Source organism: Ipomoea nil, unplaced genomic scaffold (assembly GCF_001879475.1).
Source record: "Ipomoea nil cultivar Tokyo-kokei standard unplaced genomic scaffold, Asagao_1.1 scaffold0804, whole genome shotgun sequence".
In the NCBI taxonomy this organism is placed as follows: Eukaryota; Viridiplantae; Streptophyta; class Magnoliopsida; order Solanales; family Convolvulaceae; genus Ipomoea; species Ipomoea nil.
Genome location: NW_017617232.1, coordinates 1302897 through 1323306, shown reverse-complemented (window position 1 = coordinate 1323306; position 20410 = coordinate 1302897). Strand labels below are relative to the sequence as shown.

The window sequence follows — 20410 nt, the reverse complement described above, 5'->3', positions numbered from 1 at the left end:
CACACACACACACACACACACACACACACACACACACACACACACACACACACACACACACATATATATATATATATATATATAACATTTTCGAATTATTTTAATGTTTCACCTTCACTCGAAAAAATTGATCGATCCGTCCTTGCTTTTTCGCCCCCTCTCAACAAAATTCCTGGCTCCGTCCTTGACTTCAACTTTTTTGAAACATTACTGTCTCCTAACCCCTTAGCTGGTTCTAAAGTTAGAACCAAAACAAAAGTCTGTATCCTCCCATGTTGTATCATTTGTTCATCACTTCATTTAATTTTTCCTTCTTCCATAAAACAGAGTAAATATCTTGGGGGTAAACAAGTTAGTTAGGCTATTGACTTGGTAATTCGGGCCATTTTATCTTCTTCTTTTTCTTTGCCACTTAGGATTATAAGGCGGGACTATTGACTTCGTATGATTCTCCTTGTTGTTCTTTACCAGTTATGATCATAAGGCAGGACTATTGATATGCTGGTTTATCTCTTTGTTATCGTTTGCCAATTAAGATCATAAAGCAGGATTTACCCAATGCACAACTTTAAGTACTGCATATTGACTTAGTAACTTAGGTTGGTTTATCTCGTTGTTGTCATTGGCCAGTTAGGATCATGAAGCATGATTTGTTCAATGCACGCCCTCAAATAGTGCATATACACAATCGAGTAGTGGTTGCAGGTTTTCCTCGTCACTCAAAAAAAGAGTGAATAGTTACTCCAACATACGCATAAGTTCAAACTCTCGTTCTCATACTTAAACAACTCAAACTCTTATCACTTGAGTCGAGTTCGATTAAGAAGATACAAGACCGAAGTTAGTTTATAGAGGCTGGCATTTTAAATCATGGCACTCTGAGAGTGAAATTTGTACATCATATAGGGGAAAGAGTACCATTATTGCAAGCAGGGTTGTACAAAGATCCTCATTTTTCTCCAAAAACCAACCAGCTTGCTATCTCAAAGCCAAGCCATAACTACATCATGTCAAGGTCATCTTCATAGTCGTAGTCTGGTTCGCTAGAATGGCGCAATCTCTTCGCCTCTCTCGGGCCTCCCCTACCTTTTTTCGGTTTCCCCCTGCAGACATTGTGAATTTTATCAAGTCAGCTGTGACCAACAAAAATTTGTTCGGGATATAAAAATTCTCTATACAATATTATCAAATCCCTTCCATTAAAGGCACTGGTTACCAATAGGATAAGGGATAACCAAATACTTATTGTCCATTTGCAGGTATACCTGCACCATCTCGCCCAACCGCTACTTCCTCAGCCTGGAACAAGGGCAAGTAAAACTTATTTTTGTAGAAACTACAAAACAAAAGACATACGTAGCACCATCATTGAATAACTATATGTAATATAACATACCGCTGGCGAAGTTACAGAGGATAGCGAAAAAAACCTATCTTCCAGTTGAAACTTCCTTGACCTTTTTAAACTGAAACAAACCATTGATAGAAAAGGAAAATCACACAAAGAAACAGAGTATTAAACATAAATTGTAACTAAATCATCAGACATATCTAGTGACCTCTAATCCATCTCATTATTAAATGAGGTGCTTTTCTTCGGTGGGGGAGGGAGACTCCTAAGATTTCAGTCCAAACATGGGATTCTCTCAATACAAATATTGAATTGTCATTTAGGTCGCACTCTGGTACATCTTCATCTTCCTTCATGATTGTTTATTGCCCAAGTGAACTGTCTATGTGCTCCCTTTTGGCATTGTCTGTTGTCTATCCCCTGATCATTTATTTTTCCCAAATTAGCTCATACCCTTGCTGGTTACCTTGTTGACAGCTTAGTACCTTACTTAATACTAATCCATTAAGGACTTCGATAAAGAACGAGTAGCCTCCCCTCCACCAAAAAGAAGATTTTTTGCAGGATAAAGGCAACATAATAGAAGTTGGTGACAAATCTTACATTGCTTTCTTAACAATTGTGTCCCAATGATTGAAAAGCATATTCCTTTTGCTGTCCCATTGTTATTGGTTTAGCTCTGAATGCAATTCATGAAATCTCTCTTTTAGAGCAAGCACAACAGTATCAACACTTGTATCTATCAAGGAGTTTCAAAAAACATTGAGGCCCTTGATTTAGTCCAAACTCTTTACACCTTGGTAGAGAACCACAGAGTACTTTAAAATGTCACATGATTTCCTGTATTCACTTTTAACCATGGCTGCAAGAGATCTGCTGACACTTAGACTCTAGAATCCCTACTATATACCTAAACTTTAACACACTACAATAAAAGGAATCATATTAAACTTTGAGCTCAGTATCTACCCTCTCTTAGTCAATACCACTGTGGAGTTAAAGACCTGACTACATTCCCACATTACAAGTTCATGCTGACAGGCAGCATTACTATTTACTACCCATGATGATTCATTCAAAGTTCACACCCAACAAAATAACAGTAATAAGCATTCCCAAACTTAAAATGGTTGAAGAATTTACAGTGTAGTGCTTTTCGACGATGACAGAAACCCTTCAAAACCTTTCAACACATTCCCAGAAGCCAGTCGCCCGTTGGAGGGCGGGAAACTATCCCAGAGCTGGGAAGGCCCGTACGTGGTATCAGCGATCATTCGCCCGGGAACCTACAAGCTACAAACGACGACCGGGAGAACCGTGGATAGAGTATGGAACTCGGAGAACCTCACGCTCTTTCACCATTAGCCTTCTTCCCTGACCACCTGTGCCTCCTAAATCATGTAGTATTGTACCGTTGTAATCTTGGCCTAGCCGGATAACCGTTGTACCGGCAGGCTAATCTTTCTATGTAATGAAGTGTTTTCCTTTCGTTCAAAAACCTGTGTAGAATGAAGCCCGGATCCGTCCCAGCACGGCCGTTAGGCCACGAAGCCCTACGAGGGTAGGCGAAGCCCGGGTCCGTCCCGGCACGGCCGTTAGGCCACCAAGCCCTACGAGGGTAAGCGAAGCCCGGGTTCGTCCCGGCACGGCCGTTAGGCCACGAAGCCCTACGAGGATAGGCGAAGCCTGGGTCCGTCCCGGCACGGCCGTTAGGCCACGAAGCCCTACGAGGGTAGGCGAAGCCCGGGTTCGTCCCGGCACGGCCGTTAGGCCACGAAGCCCAACGAGGGTAGGCGAAGCCCGGGTTCGTCCCGGCACGGCCGTTAGGCCTTGAAGCCCTATGAGGGTAGGCGAAGCCCAGGTTCGTCCCGGCACGGCCGTTAGGCCACGAAGCCCTACGAGGGTAGGCAAAGCTCGGGCTCGTTCAGTTGGTGGCACACTCGAAGGTGTCCATCGACGTTCGATCACGAGCCCGGGCCCGTCCCGGCCTTATTCAGTTGGTGGCACACTCGAAAGTGTCCATTAACGTTTGATTACGAACCCGGGTCCGTCCCGGCCTCGTTCAGTTGGTGGTACACTCGAAAGTGTCCATCGACGTTCAATCACGAGCCCGGGCCTGTCCTGACCTCGTTCAGTTGGTGGCACACTCGAAAGTGTCCATCGACGTTCGATCACTAGCCCGGGTCTGTCCCGGCTTCGTTCAGTTGGTGGTACACTCGAAATTGTCCATCGATGTTGGATCACGAGCCCGGGTCTATCCCGGCCTCGTTCAGTTGGTGGTACACTCGAAAGTGTCTATCAACGTTGGATCATGAGCCCGGGTCCGTCCCGGCCTCGCTCAGTTGGTGGTACACTCGAAAGTGTCCATCGGCGTTCGATAACGAGCCCGGGTCCGTCCCGGCCTCGTTCAGTTGGTGGTAATACTTGGGATAACGGGATTGAGAATGACAACAAGCGAGCGTTAAATTAAAAAGCGGCCAGCCTGAAAAGTTGTTTACCTGACACAAAGGGGTCGGGCTCCCTGAAAGGCAAACTGCCATTGTCAAAAAACCAAATGACCCGGCACAAGCACGAGGCCGGGCTCCCGTTCTATGAATCTAAGCTTCGGGAGGAGCTTGTGAGTGTGGCTCGTCGAAAGGGGGCTGGCTAGTGACCGGGGGACTGTCGAACGGCTCTAGGCCGGGATCGGGCACTTCTGCGGGCAGAACCCCCAAGACCAGGGCCAAATCATTGTCGTCGAGCGATGAGGCCAGAGCATCCCGGTCCTCCGGCTGAGCCCGGCGCTGAAAGCCCATTTGGCCAAGGTCCAAGCTAATTCCTCGCCGACCGGGTTCCTCAGAAAGTGGCGGAAGAAAGCCTCGCCCTCAGCCCGGTCGCGGCATACCCGAGCTGCAAGTTCTTCTGGGTTGTCCAACAGCTTCTGGGCCTCTGTTGCCCGGGTCTCTACCTTGGCCAACCGATCATTGGCAGTTCGCAGCTTCTGGCACGCTTCCTTGGCCTCCTTCCCGTGGCGATTGGCAGCCTTTTGGAAGGCCTCGGCGTCCTCCGTCGCATTTGCCCGGCGGAACAAGGTCACCAAAGTGCACGTCATCTGCATTTGAAAAGACAAGTAAGTAAGACTTGGTGAACGGCAAATGCAAAGTGTGAAGGGTGAAACAAGACGGGTACCTACATAACGTCGACGGCTCCCCGCTCCCCGATCTCGTTCAGCGTTTCCCTCTTTTCGTCATCTCCGGCTGGGATGATGTCAATCAGCCGGTTGAGCTTGGCCGCGGGGTGCTCCCCGCTTAGCAGGACGTCGATGACCGGGGTCTCGGCGGATGGGCTTGCCCGTTTGCTCCGCTTTAATGGGGGGACCTCCTCCACGTCGGCGTCCGCCTCCCTCTCTTTCCCCTTCTGAGTGTTGGTACGGACGACCTGCAAGTCCGGTTCCGAGTCGACCGGGTGGGCCGAGGTGACGCCAAGAGGAAGGCCGGTGGGAACCGCCAAGTCCGCCGAAGCGGGACCAACGGAAACGTTCTTCTTGCCCCCGAGCGCGATCTTGGGGCGGGGCCCGGTGGAAGAAGCTGGTGCGGCAATAAATGCCTTGTCGAAACCCATACCTGCAAAAGAAAGCGAACTAGATTAGTTGATCGGTTGACCTTTACCGGGCGCTAGAAATGCATGCGGCTAGATGCAAAACCTCCGGGTACGTCCGAAGGAGGAGGAGGAGGCCGGGCGATGGTGATCTGAATTCGTCGAGGCTCGTACTTTTCCGGAAGGTCATACCGGGGGGGCTCGAGGCGGGCAGCGTCAAAGGCCTCGGGAGTCTTGTAGATATGGTAATCGTAGAACTCGGACGAGATCTTCGTTATGGCGTCAGCAAGCTCGGGGGTTTCGTCCGGGGTATCCTGCTCTGCGTAGTGGCTGGACCATTCCCGGGGAACCGGCAGATCCCAGATGTACTTGACGGAGAACAACATTTTTTTCCACCCGCGGTTGTTGTCCAGAAGATGGAGTATCTTGCACAGATGCCCGTGCGATTAAGCCTGCAGGAATCCAGACCCATACCGAGGTGCCAACGGCCGTACCGAGTAAGTGAAGTCGAATAGCTCCATCGTGCAGTCGAGGCCGTGCCGAGCACAGACTTGCGGGAAGCACGCAATGATACGATGGGCGTTCGGGGTGATCTGCCCGGGGAGAACCTCATAGTGCTCGAGGAACATGAGCAGGAATGGGCTGAACGGAAAAGTTAACGGGGCCCTCAGGGAGTCGAAATGAAGCCCAAGCCATTGCCCTGTGGTCCGGTCGACAACGTTCCCCAGCGCCCGGTCAGTGTTGAAGGCAATTTTCCTGCCTATAAGGGAAGTGATTTCCTTCGCCTCGGCCCGACGACCTCGCTGTTTAAGAAAATCAGTTTTCGCCCGGAGGCGGACGCGACCGGGGCGAAAGAAGGCGCTGGGGTCGGGTCCCTGAGATTCTCGGCAAGCCGATCGCGCAAAGAGGCGGATAAGTCGGGACGTAGGGCCCCGACGATCGTTCGTGGAGATTTCCCCGAACCCGAGGCGTCGCTAAAGATCACCCGTGGTGACTTTTCCCGGCGCGACGACCCGACCATCGGATGGCTCAACACCTGAACTTCGCTGGATTCGCCCCCATCGCCGTCGTCGTCGGGACGCTCCGCTAAGAAACCGCTCCGCCCCTCGGACTCTCCCGGATGGTCTTGACCGGTAGGAGCGTGTGGAGAACGGGGCGCGGTGTAGCGGTCTATGAACTCGCCTGTGCTGGTGGTCCCTCGCGAAGAGCCGGTCGTCGTGTCGGAGTCATCCCCGGCCGCATAATCCCGACTGGTATCCGAGCTGGACATCTTCTCCTTTAAAGAGAAAATGAGGGGGGTGGCGTTTCAGTACGGGCGCCCGGTTCAGGTCTTAGCCTATGTCTAGGTGGGGAGTAGCTGTACTTCAATATAAAAGAAACGAAGGTGGAGCTTACCGTTTAAAGAGTCAGCAGATGGCGCCCGCTTGAAGTTCCTGACGTGAAAGCTGCGACAACTGGGAAGCTCTGAAGTTTGTTGAAGAAGCGAAAAGTTTGTAATGGGCCCCTAAACCCCCTTTTATAGGAGCGAAAAAAGGCAGGAAAAAGAAGTTTCCGAAACACGCCAGGCCCGGATCTCGAGACCTATAGACAGGCGGCACGTGGCGGGCTGCATCCTACGCGCGTCCCCACCTCAGCCTACTCCGTGTGATCCATCCGTCCAATGCAAACCGATGGGATGAAGAGTCAGCCCGCACCCCTCCGCCGGATATCGTCGGGCTCCGGGCTGGGGGGACTATATGATGGGGAATATACGCCGGTCATACGGGTCGCCCAACCAGCCCGGCCTATTTGCCCGGTCACGACTGCTACAACTCCTTGCCCGTTCGTCCGGTCAGCCTCTTGGCACTGAGCGCTTCGAAGGCCTCACGGGCGTCTGACCGGTGACCGGGAGGGATGGCTGCTTGGAATGGGGCCTGCCAATGACAGAAGGTACGTGCCACATGTACGGTCGCATGCCTGCCTCCCCAAGGCCCGGTGCATGCGCACCACGTGTCTGACATGCCGGAAGACCAGGTGTTGTTCCCCATGTCCCTTATAAATACTGCATTAAATGCTTGAGTAGAGGACTTTTGGATTAGATGACAGACTAGGTTAGAGAGGATCCCGGTCATCATCTACGATCGATCTGTCTTTGACCCCACTGTAAACTTCTTCATATCAATATACGGTTATTTTATCCACATCAATAATAATAATAATAATAATAATAATATTGTAGCTCATGTGGTTGTATCACATATCATCAGTTACCTGAGTAGCTGAGGGTCGACCAGGCATCCGGCGTGGCTGAGGTTAGGATAGAGGTCGTCCGCTAGAGATTGTGAGGGAGACGGGGAGAGGAGCAAGGGCGTTGGCGTCAGAGGACGGAGAAGCAGAAATCGAGAGGACTAAGAAGCGAGGGTAGGGCCAGATGGTGTAAGGACAATACCGCTTGACCGGAGTGTGTGAAGATCTAAATAAGGTTAGTGTTAGGGAATTTGGACTAGGCAGAAGTCAGAATGAATGGGCTAACAGTTGACTTGCAATATATATATATATATATATATATATATATATATATATATATATATATATATATATATATAAAAGCTTCGAATCTGGTGCAACCCCTATACTAGATGAGATAATGAGATCTCATGATATTCATTGATTCATTTTCCATAAATGGTTAAGATTATAAGAGATTGTGAAAGTAATTAAGGATATATTTAAATCAAAATGATTAAATAGTAATTATAGATATATGTTTAATTATGGATATAATTCAATTGGAATCTTAAGCATTATATTAGGAAGATTATGAATGGAAATTGATATTTTAAATTACTAGGGACCCTATCAATACTAATAATTAAATATATTTTGTACATCTGAAATTTAAATTATGAGAAATTTTACGATGGTGTGTGCGTTTTATAGTTTGCCATGGTGTACACCTCCTGTTACAGAAAACTGCACACGTCATTCCACACCCGCGCACACACCATCGTAAAATTCCCCACAATTTAAAAAAAAAAAAAAAACACACAAGAAGTCCAATACTATATCTACTACGTACTGATTATCTACTCAAAATTCAAACGCCGATACCCAAATTAGATTGGTATATTTTTGTTTTCTTTTGGATACGTTTCGCACACGCCCGAAACTAGTAACACACAAACCAAAACGTACATGCCTGTATCACGAAACGCACATACCAAAACGCATAATTTTATGAAATAAAAAACCAGCATGTCATGGTGTACAAGCCCCTGTTACAGTAAAACGCACATACCATTCCACACCCACGCACACACCGCGGTAAAATTCCCAAGAAAATCACTAAGAGAGAGAAATATTGATTAAGGAGAGCTGAAATAACGCTACAAATCTTTATAACACTGTTGGTTCCGATAGGGTGGTAGAAAGTCTAGAGGGGGGGGGGGGGGGTGAATAGACTTTCTAAACTTTTTCACAATTAATAACACTTTGATAATTTCAACTCCAAGTTAAAAATAAATAACAAGATATTTAACTTGGGTGCACAGCGGAATAATTCAACAATAAAGTGTTACGTAAAATTAGAGAGATATATCACATGCACTACGTTAGGTATGCTTGAAATAGCTCAAATAATATGTATGCAAATTTTGACTCGCATGCGGACGTGAAAAGTATTAAACCCAGATGAATTTATCTGTGTACGAAATGGGTTAGTCAAAATTCAATATGCAATGTCAATAAATGGTTTATGTGGGTATGCATGCATGTACACGTATGAAGTAGGAAATGCAAATGTTGAATTGTATAAATTAGATTAAATATGCAAAACTAAAATGGTGATGTGCATGCATGTATACGTATGGAAATTGCAAACCCAAACAGTGAATAGTAAACATAAAATGGGTTAGTTCACAATAAACTAAGCAATAATAAATGAGAGCAGTAAATAAATGAGAGAGGCAATTTAGAGTGGTTCGGAGGTGGCGTAATCCCCCTACTCCACTTTTCTCCTTTCGCGTCTAGGAGAAAATTCACTATTTTCCACACAGTTACAATAGTGAATAAGTGCTACACAAGCACTTCTCGAGTGTTTTGCACACAGCTACACCCAACCCTGAGTGTCTCGCACACAGCTACACTCCTCCACGAGTACTTCGCACACAGCTATACTCCTACGCCAACTAAGTGTCTTGCACACAGCTACACTTAGCAACTACGAGTGTTTTACACACAGCTACACTCACGAGTGTCTCGCACACAGCTACACTCAACAGGTTAGTGTTTTGCACACAGCTACACTCAACCCTCTTTCTACACACAGTAGAGAAATATTTAGAGAAAACAAATTTCTCTTCTAAGGACTTGAAGATTTCTACGCAGATAGCTCAAGGATAATGAACTGGATATTTCAAATATTGCTCTCTGTATTGTGTATTGCCTCTGCTTCAAGTCTTCAATCCTTGCCCGTATTTATAGCCAACAAAGACCATATAGCCGTTGTAGCTTCTTCAATCCTGGCCGTCCATCTGATTTGCGATGCTCCAATTTGCAACTTGCTCTGAAGTAATTAAATGCAGCAGCTTTCGGTGGAGAATAGCTTTATCAGATTTATTTGAAAAACTTCATCTGTGTAATCTTCAAAAGTCATATATTGCGGCTGATCTTCTACAATAAATCTTCTTTTGGTTTGGATGAAATATCTTCTGACAAAAGTAAATCTTCATGTTGAGATCTTCAAATCCGACCGTGCTCTTGCTCTTGAGGAAGAGAAAATTTCGTAGAGAATGACATGCTCTGTTCTTGCTTGAAGAAGAGAAAATCTTCAGAAAGAAATTCTGGCCGTGCTCTCTGCTTCTTGTTGGAATAGCATGATAGAGAAGATAAGTAGTATGGCTATTTTAATTTAAAATACTTCTCTACAATTAATGCTTCTGACTAGTATTTATTGTACACCTTCCTACTCTCCTTTTGATGCTAGCCACGTGATGTAGACAGCATGCAATCTCCAAGTGTTATCTCTTCAAAAATGCTATCAGCAAGAACCAAACCCATGTCCATCCGCATTGCTTCTCACGTTTCTTGCCAATGCTCCGTGTGAACCTATTGGTCATATTTGTGTTGATAACGTATTTATACTCCTTATGTACAGCGTTTCTGCTCTTCAAGCTTCGATTCTGACCTTAGACTTGCTTGTCAAACCTCCAATCTTGACTTCAACTCTTGACCACCACTGAGCAAAATGGATGTCACAGAGATTCGAACTCGGAACCTCACCAAACCATAATAGTGCCTTCTCCACTGACCTACTAAGACATCTTGGTACAAGTACTGCAAATAAATCCTAAGTACCAATATTCTGAGTGGTTCTATTTGCCTTTGAATTTCATTGGATATTTGGTTCAGGTCTATTTTGAAGTTTGTACACTGGACTCAAAATAAAATATGGGGAATTCTAAAAATACAATTTTGGCTCATCAAAACTATATTACAATTATTCCTAACAAACACATGAAAATAAATGAAATGGAAAGTAATAAATATAGTGCTTAAGGACAAAAAGACCCATGCCTTATCTAAATTAAGTATAACATGAGATCCAAGTGGTAATCAATCTGAATCGTCAAAAAATTAAAATCAACGATCAGGAAGTGTGCTCACGGGCTCGGCTGACTAGGGGGTGTGCACCGGATTCAAAAACTATATATATATATATATATATATATATATATATATATATATATATATATATATATATATATATATATATATATACTAGTTTTTTTACGCGCTTTGCGCGAATGGGATAATGCCCAATAATTATTTTTAAATAAGTATTTCAAAGTATATCAATGCAATATTATATAGGAGATGTTCATGCATAGGTAAATAAATGTTGAATTTGTTTATTTAAATCGGTAATTTAAAGTATATAAATGCAAGATAATATATGAGAGATTGATTATAATTGTCACTAAAATAAATGTTTGCAACTTTGTAATAACGTTAGTCTAAATACTTAGTCTTAAAGCGATATCGTCTAAATAAATACTACTTTTGGTTTAAATTTATCTAATTCTTCTGAATTCTCTTTTGGGTAGCATTGCTATTGTTTTCATCTTCAGTACATGTCCTTTTTGTTTTTTATTGGTAGTGTGTCATTTGCAATTAGGTTACTGATAACAGCATATAGTGATTCATCATGCAATGAGATTATGGTGTAGGAAGTTTTAGATTTGTCTTGCTGTGTATATGACTGAGATTTTAGTTGTAATATGAACTCTTTAGCGTACAAACACCTATTGATATTTAGTAGTGGTAGTTTTTTCCCGACATGTGCTATGAGATGTGTGTCGTAGGTTATCATGTGAAAGTATTGAACAAAATATTAATATTTATTATATTTGTATAAAATACTTGGTAAAGAAATAAATAAATAAATATATATATATATATATACATATATATATATATATATATATATATATATATATATATATATATATACATGTTTTGTATTATAACTTTGATATTTAATTAAAAGATAATGTAAAAAATAAGACAATGAACAATGTAGTGAATATAATAAATTAATAAATTTGAAGGTAAGGAATCTTTGAATTGTAGAAAATAAAGATAATATAACTAATGAAATTATGTTTCTTTTAAATTTTTTTATAATAAATAATTTTTTTTTTTAAATAAAGCATTATAGACATCTAATTCTAAATTAATTAAATGCATATGTATTATTTTTGGTTGTAGGTACTAATTTATTTAATTAATAAGAGCAATAAAGTGTCATATATACTTTTCTTCAACAATAAAGAAATCAATGATTTTTTTTTAATTTCCATTCCTTGTTGCGACAAATTGTTTTGAGAGTTTGTCCATGACAATTGCTACAATTGCTGTCAATAGAGGATGATAATAAATAAGTCAAAATATATGGTTACAATAGATATTAATATAATGATATAGTAAAAATTAACTTACAAATTTCTTTATAAGTTTTTCATGCATTGATAAAATTTTGATGTGTAAACTTGTTCAATTGGAGCTAGTAGGATGTTAACATTGTCAGTTATTATTTGGAAAATGATCCTACCGTTTTAGAGTTCATGTGTAATTGTATTTATGATCAATAACTTTGTAGTTAGGCCGCGCAGGTCTAACAATGATGTAAGAACAATTTTGTCTGATAAAAAAAAATAATAGTATAATATTTGTAAATTAAGTAATGTACAATTGTACCATTATAAAAAAAATATATATATATTAATACCAGAATTGCCTAAATCATTCCAATAATGTAAAAGCATAATTGAAACATTAAGTTTTGTTCTAAATATAATCAAAAGAATATTAATTAAACAAAAAAAAAAAAACTTAACCTAAATTTGTTTGTTTTTTTTTTAAATAAAAAATTCAAGAAAATCAAATGATTTTAAAGTAGTTCCTGATTTATAATCTTTGATGCTCAACTTCGAATACTATGTATTTAGTTGAGCTAATTATTTGAACAAAGTTTATGTTGAATTTTATATTATATACTAGTTTTTTACGCGCATTGCGCGATTGAGATAATGCCCAATATTTTTCTTTTAAATAAGTACTTTAAAATATATCAATGCAAGATTATATTGAAATTGTTCATGTATAGATAATTGAATGTTAAATTTGCGTATCTAAATAGGCAATTCTAAGTTTACAAATGCAAGATAATATAGTCAAGATTGATTATAATTGTCAATAAAATAATTGTATAGGTATGGTTGAAATCAAATGCGGGACATAAGGGGGAGCAAATAAAAATTAGGGCATAAAATATTAAATATATACTAATATTGAAGAGCTAACTGCTGATTGTCAAACAAGAACATTGCGAGATAGTTTCCTACTTCAATTTGTTGTGTGATTTGAATACTCTTCAATAAATCCCCCAAGTAGTTAATATGATTGGCTTAATTATATATATATTTATTTTTTTTATTTTTCTAAAACAATTATTATTATTATTATTATTATTATTATTATTATTATTATTATTATTATTATTATTATTATTATTATTATTATTATTATTATTATTATTATTATTATTATTATTATTATTATTATTATTATTATTATTATTATTATTATTATTATTATTATGTATACCCTTAGGTCATTTTACATGTTAATCTAAACAGTTAATTTTTTCAAATATCTTTTTACCAACCGTTGATGTAATTCACTGGTCAAATTCGCTCATATAATCCGCTAACGCTAACCGCTAACTGCTGATTTTCAAACAATGACATTGCGAGGTAATTAAAAATAGTGTACAAAAAAGATAATAGACAATGTAGTGAATATAATCAATTGATAATTTGAATGTAAAGAATTTTTACATTAGAGAAATATAAAGACAATATAACTAATAAAATTATTTCTCTTAATTAATTTATTGATAATGAATAAATTTTTTTTTAATAAAGACATTGTAGGGACAATGTAGCAAATATAATCAAATTGATGAATTTGAATGTAAAGAATTTTTATATTGGAGAAAAATAAATACAATATAACTAATGAAATTATTTCTCTTATTTAATTTATTGATAATGAATAGTTTTTTTTTTTTTCTTTTTTTTTTACAAAGGAAAGGGGACACCCATATATACTATCTACGCCTTCACCAAGGCTCAAACCTAAGACATCTCACATAAGGGGCCAATCGAATACCAGTGGACTACAAGCCACTTGGTGAATAGTTTTTTTTTTTTAATAAAGACATTGTAGACATATAATTCTAAATTAAAGAAATGCATATGTATTATTTTTTTGTTGTAACTACTAAATTATTAAGACCTTTCTTATTGAAATCAATGACTAAGTTAACGGTGAACTAACGGAAAAGATAATATTTAACGGAAAAGTTAACGGAAAATCATATTCATTAAGGATAAATTAGTAAATCTTAAGGAAAAATTAAAATCTGATCAATCTGAGCCATTCATTTGATTAAATAATTTGACCGCCATTTTTTCTACCCATTATAGGCCTAACTCTCTTGGGCTCTTATTAGTATAGTAGATAGATTTTTTAATACATTTTAACATATTCATAATATATGTTTCACAATTATACCAACTATACTTGGGATGAGGTTCAAACCTAAGACCTTATATAAATTAAGAGTATGTTAAGAATAATAAATAGTTAACGGAATATTCCGTTACTAAAGTTTAAACTAACGGAATTTAGGGTTATTTAAGGGAAGAAAATAATATAATAGAGGGTAAATAAGGAAAATCATTAAAAGATACTAAAATCAAAATAATATGAACCATTTATTTTAAGAAACAATTAGTACCGACATTTTTTTTGTTCCAGCTAAGGGCTTAACATTATTCGCTCTTATTAAATTTGTAGATAAATTTGTAGATATATATATATATATATATATATATATATATATATATATATATATATATATATATATATATCAAAAATTAATATTATTAATAAAATAATAAAATGTTATTAAACTGTTTAAATTGTATACATATTAATTGTAGTTCACATAAACTTAAAATTTTATTAAAAGAAATTATTTATCGCGAAGTATTTGATAATTTATTAGTATGATTAAATATGAATTAATAGTTGTGTTTAATAAAAGATCAGGATTACATCAAATGAGATATTCATATCTTTTGTTAAACATTACATATTTTGAATTAATAGTTGTATATTAATTATGTATACAATTGTTTCCTATAAAAATATATTCCTACAATTGACGTAATATTACATTTGGGATGTGCTCAAAATTACATTATAAGGAAAATGACATTTTTTCCCCTGAATTATATACTTATAGCACTTTTTTCCTCTATAGCACTTTTTTCCTCTTAATTATTCATGTAAGCACATGGACGGAGCAAAAGGGGGGCAGGGGGCTGCTGCCCCCCTCACCCCACTCCCACCCCATATATAATTTTTGTATGTATATATGTATATATAGTATATCTGTTAGTATTAGTAAAATAAAACTATTAAACATTAGCAAGAGGTGTTTTAGATGAGTTGGTTAAGCATATATTTAGTTATGATAAAGGGTAAGAGGTCAAATCTTGGTAGTAATATATTTTTATAGTTGGCTTCAATGACTCCTTCCTTATGGTTTCAACACAGTCACGTTTTTAATAGCCTTTTAATATTTAATACATACACACATATATATAACATTCTTTTATATTAATAATGAGATGTGTTTTTTTTAATTATCTCCTTTGTTTTAATATTTCGCCTTTTACTGAAAAAAAAATTCTGAATTCGTCCTTACTTCTTCGCCCCCCTCAACCGAATTTCTGGCTCCGTCCCTGTGTAAGCACATTAGCCCCCTCAATTATTTTAAAAGTGGCGGTTTCCCCCCCTACTATATTAAATTCACATCTTTACCCTTAAAATAAACATTTTATTTATTTTTCTTCTCAAACAAATTATTGTGTATAGGTAGGGATGATCATGGTTCAATTCGAAATGAACCGGACCCTATAGCAATCGAATTAAAAGTTTCCGGTTATGATTCAGATCCAAAATCCAATATTTGGATTTCAGTTATTTAAAATTATGAACGAAAAAAAAAAACTGGATCGTGAACTGTAAACTAGCGGTTCCGGATCTAGTTCGCAATTTTGAACCGTATTTATTTTAAAATTTTATTTTTTATTTTAAAATAGTCTAAATTCAACAATAAATGTATTTTATTTTTTTTCCAGTTCGGAACATAAACCGGTCGTCCCGGTTCGCGATTTTAATAAACTCTAAATATCGGGTTTTGATTCTAAATTGTAATTAGAATATTTCGGTTTGGTTGTTATAGTGTCTGTTTGGTTTGAACAAAATTGTGGTAATAATTTGTTGGAGAAGAAAAATAAATAAAACATTTATTTTAAGGGTAAATATGTCAATTTAACATTTTAGGGGGGAATAGCCACTTGAATAATTTAGGGGGGGAAAGTGCTATAAGTATATAACTCAGGGAGAAAAAGTGTCATTTTCCCTATATTATATTAAGTTGTCATATTATGGTCGGATTATTTAATGGCAAATTATTGTGTGGACCATGGTCCACCGAGCGGTGTGGACCATGAATATCATGTATATTAGGGACCCATCGATCGTCAGAAATCAAGATCTACTAGAAAGGAGTACCAAGAAGATCAAAAGAGGCCGAGATGTGTTGTCATCACCGATGGAAAAGCCTCCGGAAGGAGCAAATGTAGAATCACCGACCGGAATAGGGAGAGATACCCCAGAGTCGAGTCAATGGAGGACCCCAGATGCCACCCCGCACCAATCTTGGGTACGCAAGGTCAGTTCTCATCCACAAGTAGAGGATGTGGATTCGGATGATGATATGCTAGATGAGGAAACAGCGAAGTCTGAGTACTCGGTGATTTTGGTGACCAAGGAGGAGAAAAAAAGGCTCAGGCAGCCGTGGCGGAGGTTGCTCATCATTAAGCTGCTGGGGAGAACAATGAGTTACTATTACCTCCAACAAAGATTGGAACGTATGTGGAAACCGGAAGCTCCATTCGAATTGATTGCGGTAGAGCAAAATTATTTCCTGGCCAAATTTGAATCCCTAAGGGACTATGAGGTGGCAAAATTTGAAGGCCCATGGTTGGTTTTAGACCATTATCTTGTGGTACAGGTGTGGATTCCTCATTTTGATCCATGGAATAACAAGACCAAGAACCTTCTTGTTTGGATTTGATTCCCAGCGCTGCCAATGGAGTACTTCGTTGACGAATTCCTCAAGAAGATAGGGAAGGGAATTGGCCGGCCGATCAAAATTGATACAACCACGTCGCTAGCCTCGAAGGGGATGTTCGCTAGAGTTTGCGTTGAGGTAGATATCACAAACCCCCTGGTGTCTAAATTTGTGTTGAATTTTGCAGAAAGACGAATTGAGTATGAGGGGTTCCATATGGTCTATTTTAAATGCAGATTGTACCGGCATCGCCAGGAGTTGTATGGGAATGTAGGGGATAGAGTTGTTGTCAATTCTGAGCAAGGTGGGGATGTCCAAAAGACGCCTGAACCGGCAGTAGTCAAACAGGTACCATCGGAAAAATTTGGGTCGTAGATGCTGGTGACTCGCAAGGAAAGACGGAGTCGCAATGGACCTACTGCCCATCACAACCAAGGGTTGGTTGCAGGAAAGAGGCAGAACTCCCCAGGACATGTGCAGACATTTGAAGGACTGGGATCTCAATCCCGCTTTGTTTCTTTGGTGGGATTGGAGGAGGACAAGGACAATCAAGTTCAGTCAGGCCAAGACACGGCTATGGAATTCGAGGGGCTGAGCGACAACCTTCCTAGGATTAGAACTAATTACCGTAACCCAGTCCGAACTCAGCCAGAGCATCAGCCGGAGGAATCCAATCAGAGAATTGGTGAATAGGTGTTTACTCAAGAGCAGTCAAGGCTAGCAACCTAGGGAGGTCATAGAGGAAGGGTTAGAGGAAGAATTGGGAGAGGTGGGGTCCCAATCGGGCAGCGGCGGAGGCTGAACATACTGTTGTACGGGGTTCTAACCAGGGAAGAAACGTTATCACTACGACAATTCACCATGCAGTTGACAATCCAGAGATTCCAGCCAGGATGAGCCTTCTGACCACCTTCAAGGAGGTTCCACCAGACATCGGGCCACATTTTACTAGCTTTATGAACCAGAATGTTGGGGCTATGACGAATGCCAATAACATGCCCAACTTCAAGGAGGTTCCTCCGGATCCTGGTTTATCAAACATAAACAGTGCGACCCAGGATGATGAGGCAATGGATGAAGCCAGTGGTTTGGGTGTCCCTGTTGGGCGTTTTGTTTCGGGTGGCCTGCGTACTTGAATGTCTGTTTGCTTCTTTTTTATTTTTTAATATGTTGTGTCTCGTTTGGAATTGTCAGGGTGCCGCCTCAAGAGAGTTTGGGCGTACTCTTGAACATGTTGTCAGGGTTCATAACTCGTCTGTGGTGTGTTTGCTTGAAACCAAAGTCTCGGGCACCCAAGCTAACTCAATTTGCTTTGGTTTTGCCTTTGATGAATGGGTTAGGGTGGAAGTGGTTGGTTTCTCGGGAGGAATTTGGATCTTCTGGAGAAAACCAGTCGATATTGAGATTTTGGATACACACCCCCAGTTTGTTTCTATGCAGGTGGATGATAAGCGGTCGGAGCCATGGCTCTTGACTGTCGTATATGGAAGCCCAAATCAGTATCTTCATAGGCAGTTGTTTGCGGAGCTATCGTACCAGTCCATTAACTCCCACAAACATTGGCTGGTGGTAGGTGACTTCAACTCGGTCACTTGCCAAGACGAAACTAGCAATACAGAACATTTTTCTATGACTAGATGCAGGGACTTCAATGATTGGATATTTTGAGAATGCTTTCTAGATTTAGGTTATGTTGGTAGCAAGTTCACGTGGATGAGAGGCGCTAATTCGTCCACCTTTAAGGGTGTTCGGCTAGATCGAGTTCTCGGCAATGTAGATTGGAAGATCAAGTTCCCGGATACTATGGTGGAACACCTACCAATCCTTAGTTCTGATCATACCCCTCTGCTTGTCAGTTTAAATCCTCATGTTAGAGAGTTTGCAAACAAGAAGTTTAGGTACAATATTGCATGGTCAACACATCCCTCGTTTCAGTTTCTGATTAGGCAAACTTGGAATGAAGGGTTGGATGTGGGATCTAATTTGAAAGCTTCAGCTTTGGCATTAACTAGATGGAACAGGGACACCTTTGACAACATTTTCCATAGGAAAAATCTTTTATTTGCAAGGCTAGGAGGAATTCAACGAAGCTTGGCTTTAAATTCCAGACCTAATTTGATTAAACTTGAAAGAAAACTGAGAAAGGAGCTAAATGAAACACTCTTTCAAGAGGAATTATTGTGGTTTCAAAGGTCAAGGGAAGAATGGATTCTTTCGGGTGACCGGAATACACAATTTTACCATGCTGCAAACCGTTGCGAAGAAGGCTAATTTCAGAGTTTTATCTTTGAAAGATGATGAGGACTGGTGGATTAAGGAGGAGAGCCAAATTTTGGACCATGTTAGGGACTATTTTTTTAATCTTTTTGCAGAAGAACCAACTAGCAGTATTATGGTTTTATTACGTGGTAAATTTCCAATCATTTCAGAATCAGAATGGACTGAAGTCAATACGCTATTTGGTAGTGAAGAAATCAAGCAGGCCAACTTCGATATGAGACGATTTGTCTGGGCATTGGAAAGGAATTAGAATTGCTAGAAATGCACCCAATGTGTCACATCTCTTTTTTGCAGATGATTTGGTCTTATTTGGGGAGGCTTCAGTGGAACAAGCTCAAGTGATGAGAAGCTGCCTGTACCAGTTATGTGCTTGCTCCGGGCAGAAAGTTAGCTTTCAGAAATCGTCTATCTTATTTTCTAAAAACACATCGCCGGACTTGCAGCAGCAGATTATGGAGATTGCTGGTATTCCCAAAGTGGTGGACATGGGTATATATCTGGGCATCCCATCGATTCACGGAAGGCTAAAGAGGGATTCGTATGCAGGCATATTGGAAAGGGTCCAATCTAGACTTGCTGGTTGGAGAACCAAGACCCTCTCTTTTGCAGGCAGGCATGTTTTAGCCCATTCCGTGCTTTCTTCTATCCCATATTATACGATGCAATCTACCCTCTTGCCTGTGGGGGTTGTTTCGGCAATAGAAAAGCTTGTTAGGAGTTTCTTATGGGGCAGCAAAGATGGAGAAAGCAAGTGTCACCTAGTCAATTGGGAGGCTGTCACGAAAAGCAAAGCGTCTGGCGGCTTGGGTATACTGAAGTTGGAACCAATGAAACGGCGTTCCTTGCGAAGCTTGGATGGAGAATTCTCCAAAACGAGGATTTTTTGTGTATACAACTATTTAGAACCAAGTATACTTTCTCATCAGTTGATTGTTCTTCTTGGCACCCTCTGGAAGTGACAGATCAAGTTCAAGCGGATGCCGAGCTCAAGTTGTGTAGTGTGTGTACCCTGCTTCTTTTAGTTGAAGAAGTCAACGAAGGACGGTTGAAGACGCCATCCTGGTTCTTTGATCCCGAGTGATCTAGCTTAGGGTCATTGTGGTGCCAGTTTCTGTTTGTAGCTTGTTCCTTAGCTGAGACGTCTAGATCTGGGTAGTTCGGTGGTTAGTTTTAAGTAGGGAGTTAAGTTTAAGGTAGGGTTAGTTTCCCTTTTCGGTAAATCTTTTATCTATCACCTTATCTTTCTTTCTTGCCTTAGCTTTGTGGACCATCAACCTGTTTCTAAGCCTTGTTACTCGTTTTGTTAACCGACGGTTTTGGTGTTGAACTTCGTTGTGGCCAAGCCTATCAATCTTACCACCTTATTTGAACCTTTGGTTTCTCTAACTTTGGTTGGTGGCGAACACCTTTTTGTTTAAAACCTCGTTTGCATCTTATCTCTAAACTTTGTC

The 20410-nt window shown here is 40.0% G+C and overlaps 1 protein-coding gene across 1 annotated transcript; it reads right to left on the bottom strand.

The window, feature by feature from the left end:
* Positions 1-776: 776 nt before the first annotated feature.
* Positions 777-2625, bottom strand: LOC109177260. The gene is made up of 4 exons (XM_019326574.1): positions 2495-2625; positions 1397-1466; positions 1247-1299; positions 777-1103 (listed from the first exon to the last, which is right to left on the bottom strand). The coding sequence occupies exons 1-4, from the start codon at positions 2623-2625 to the stop codon at positions 1001-1003; spliced, it is 357 nt and encodes a 118-aa protein (XP_019182119.1). The 3' UTR covers positions 777-1000.
* Between the last annotated feature and the right edge of the window lie 17785 nt (positions 2626-20410).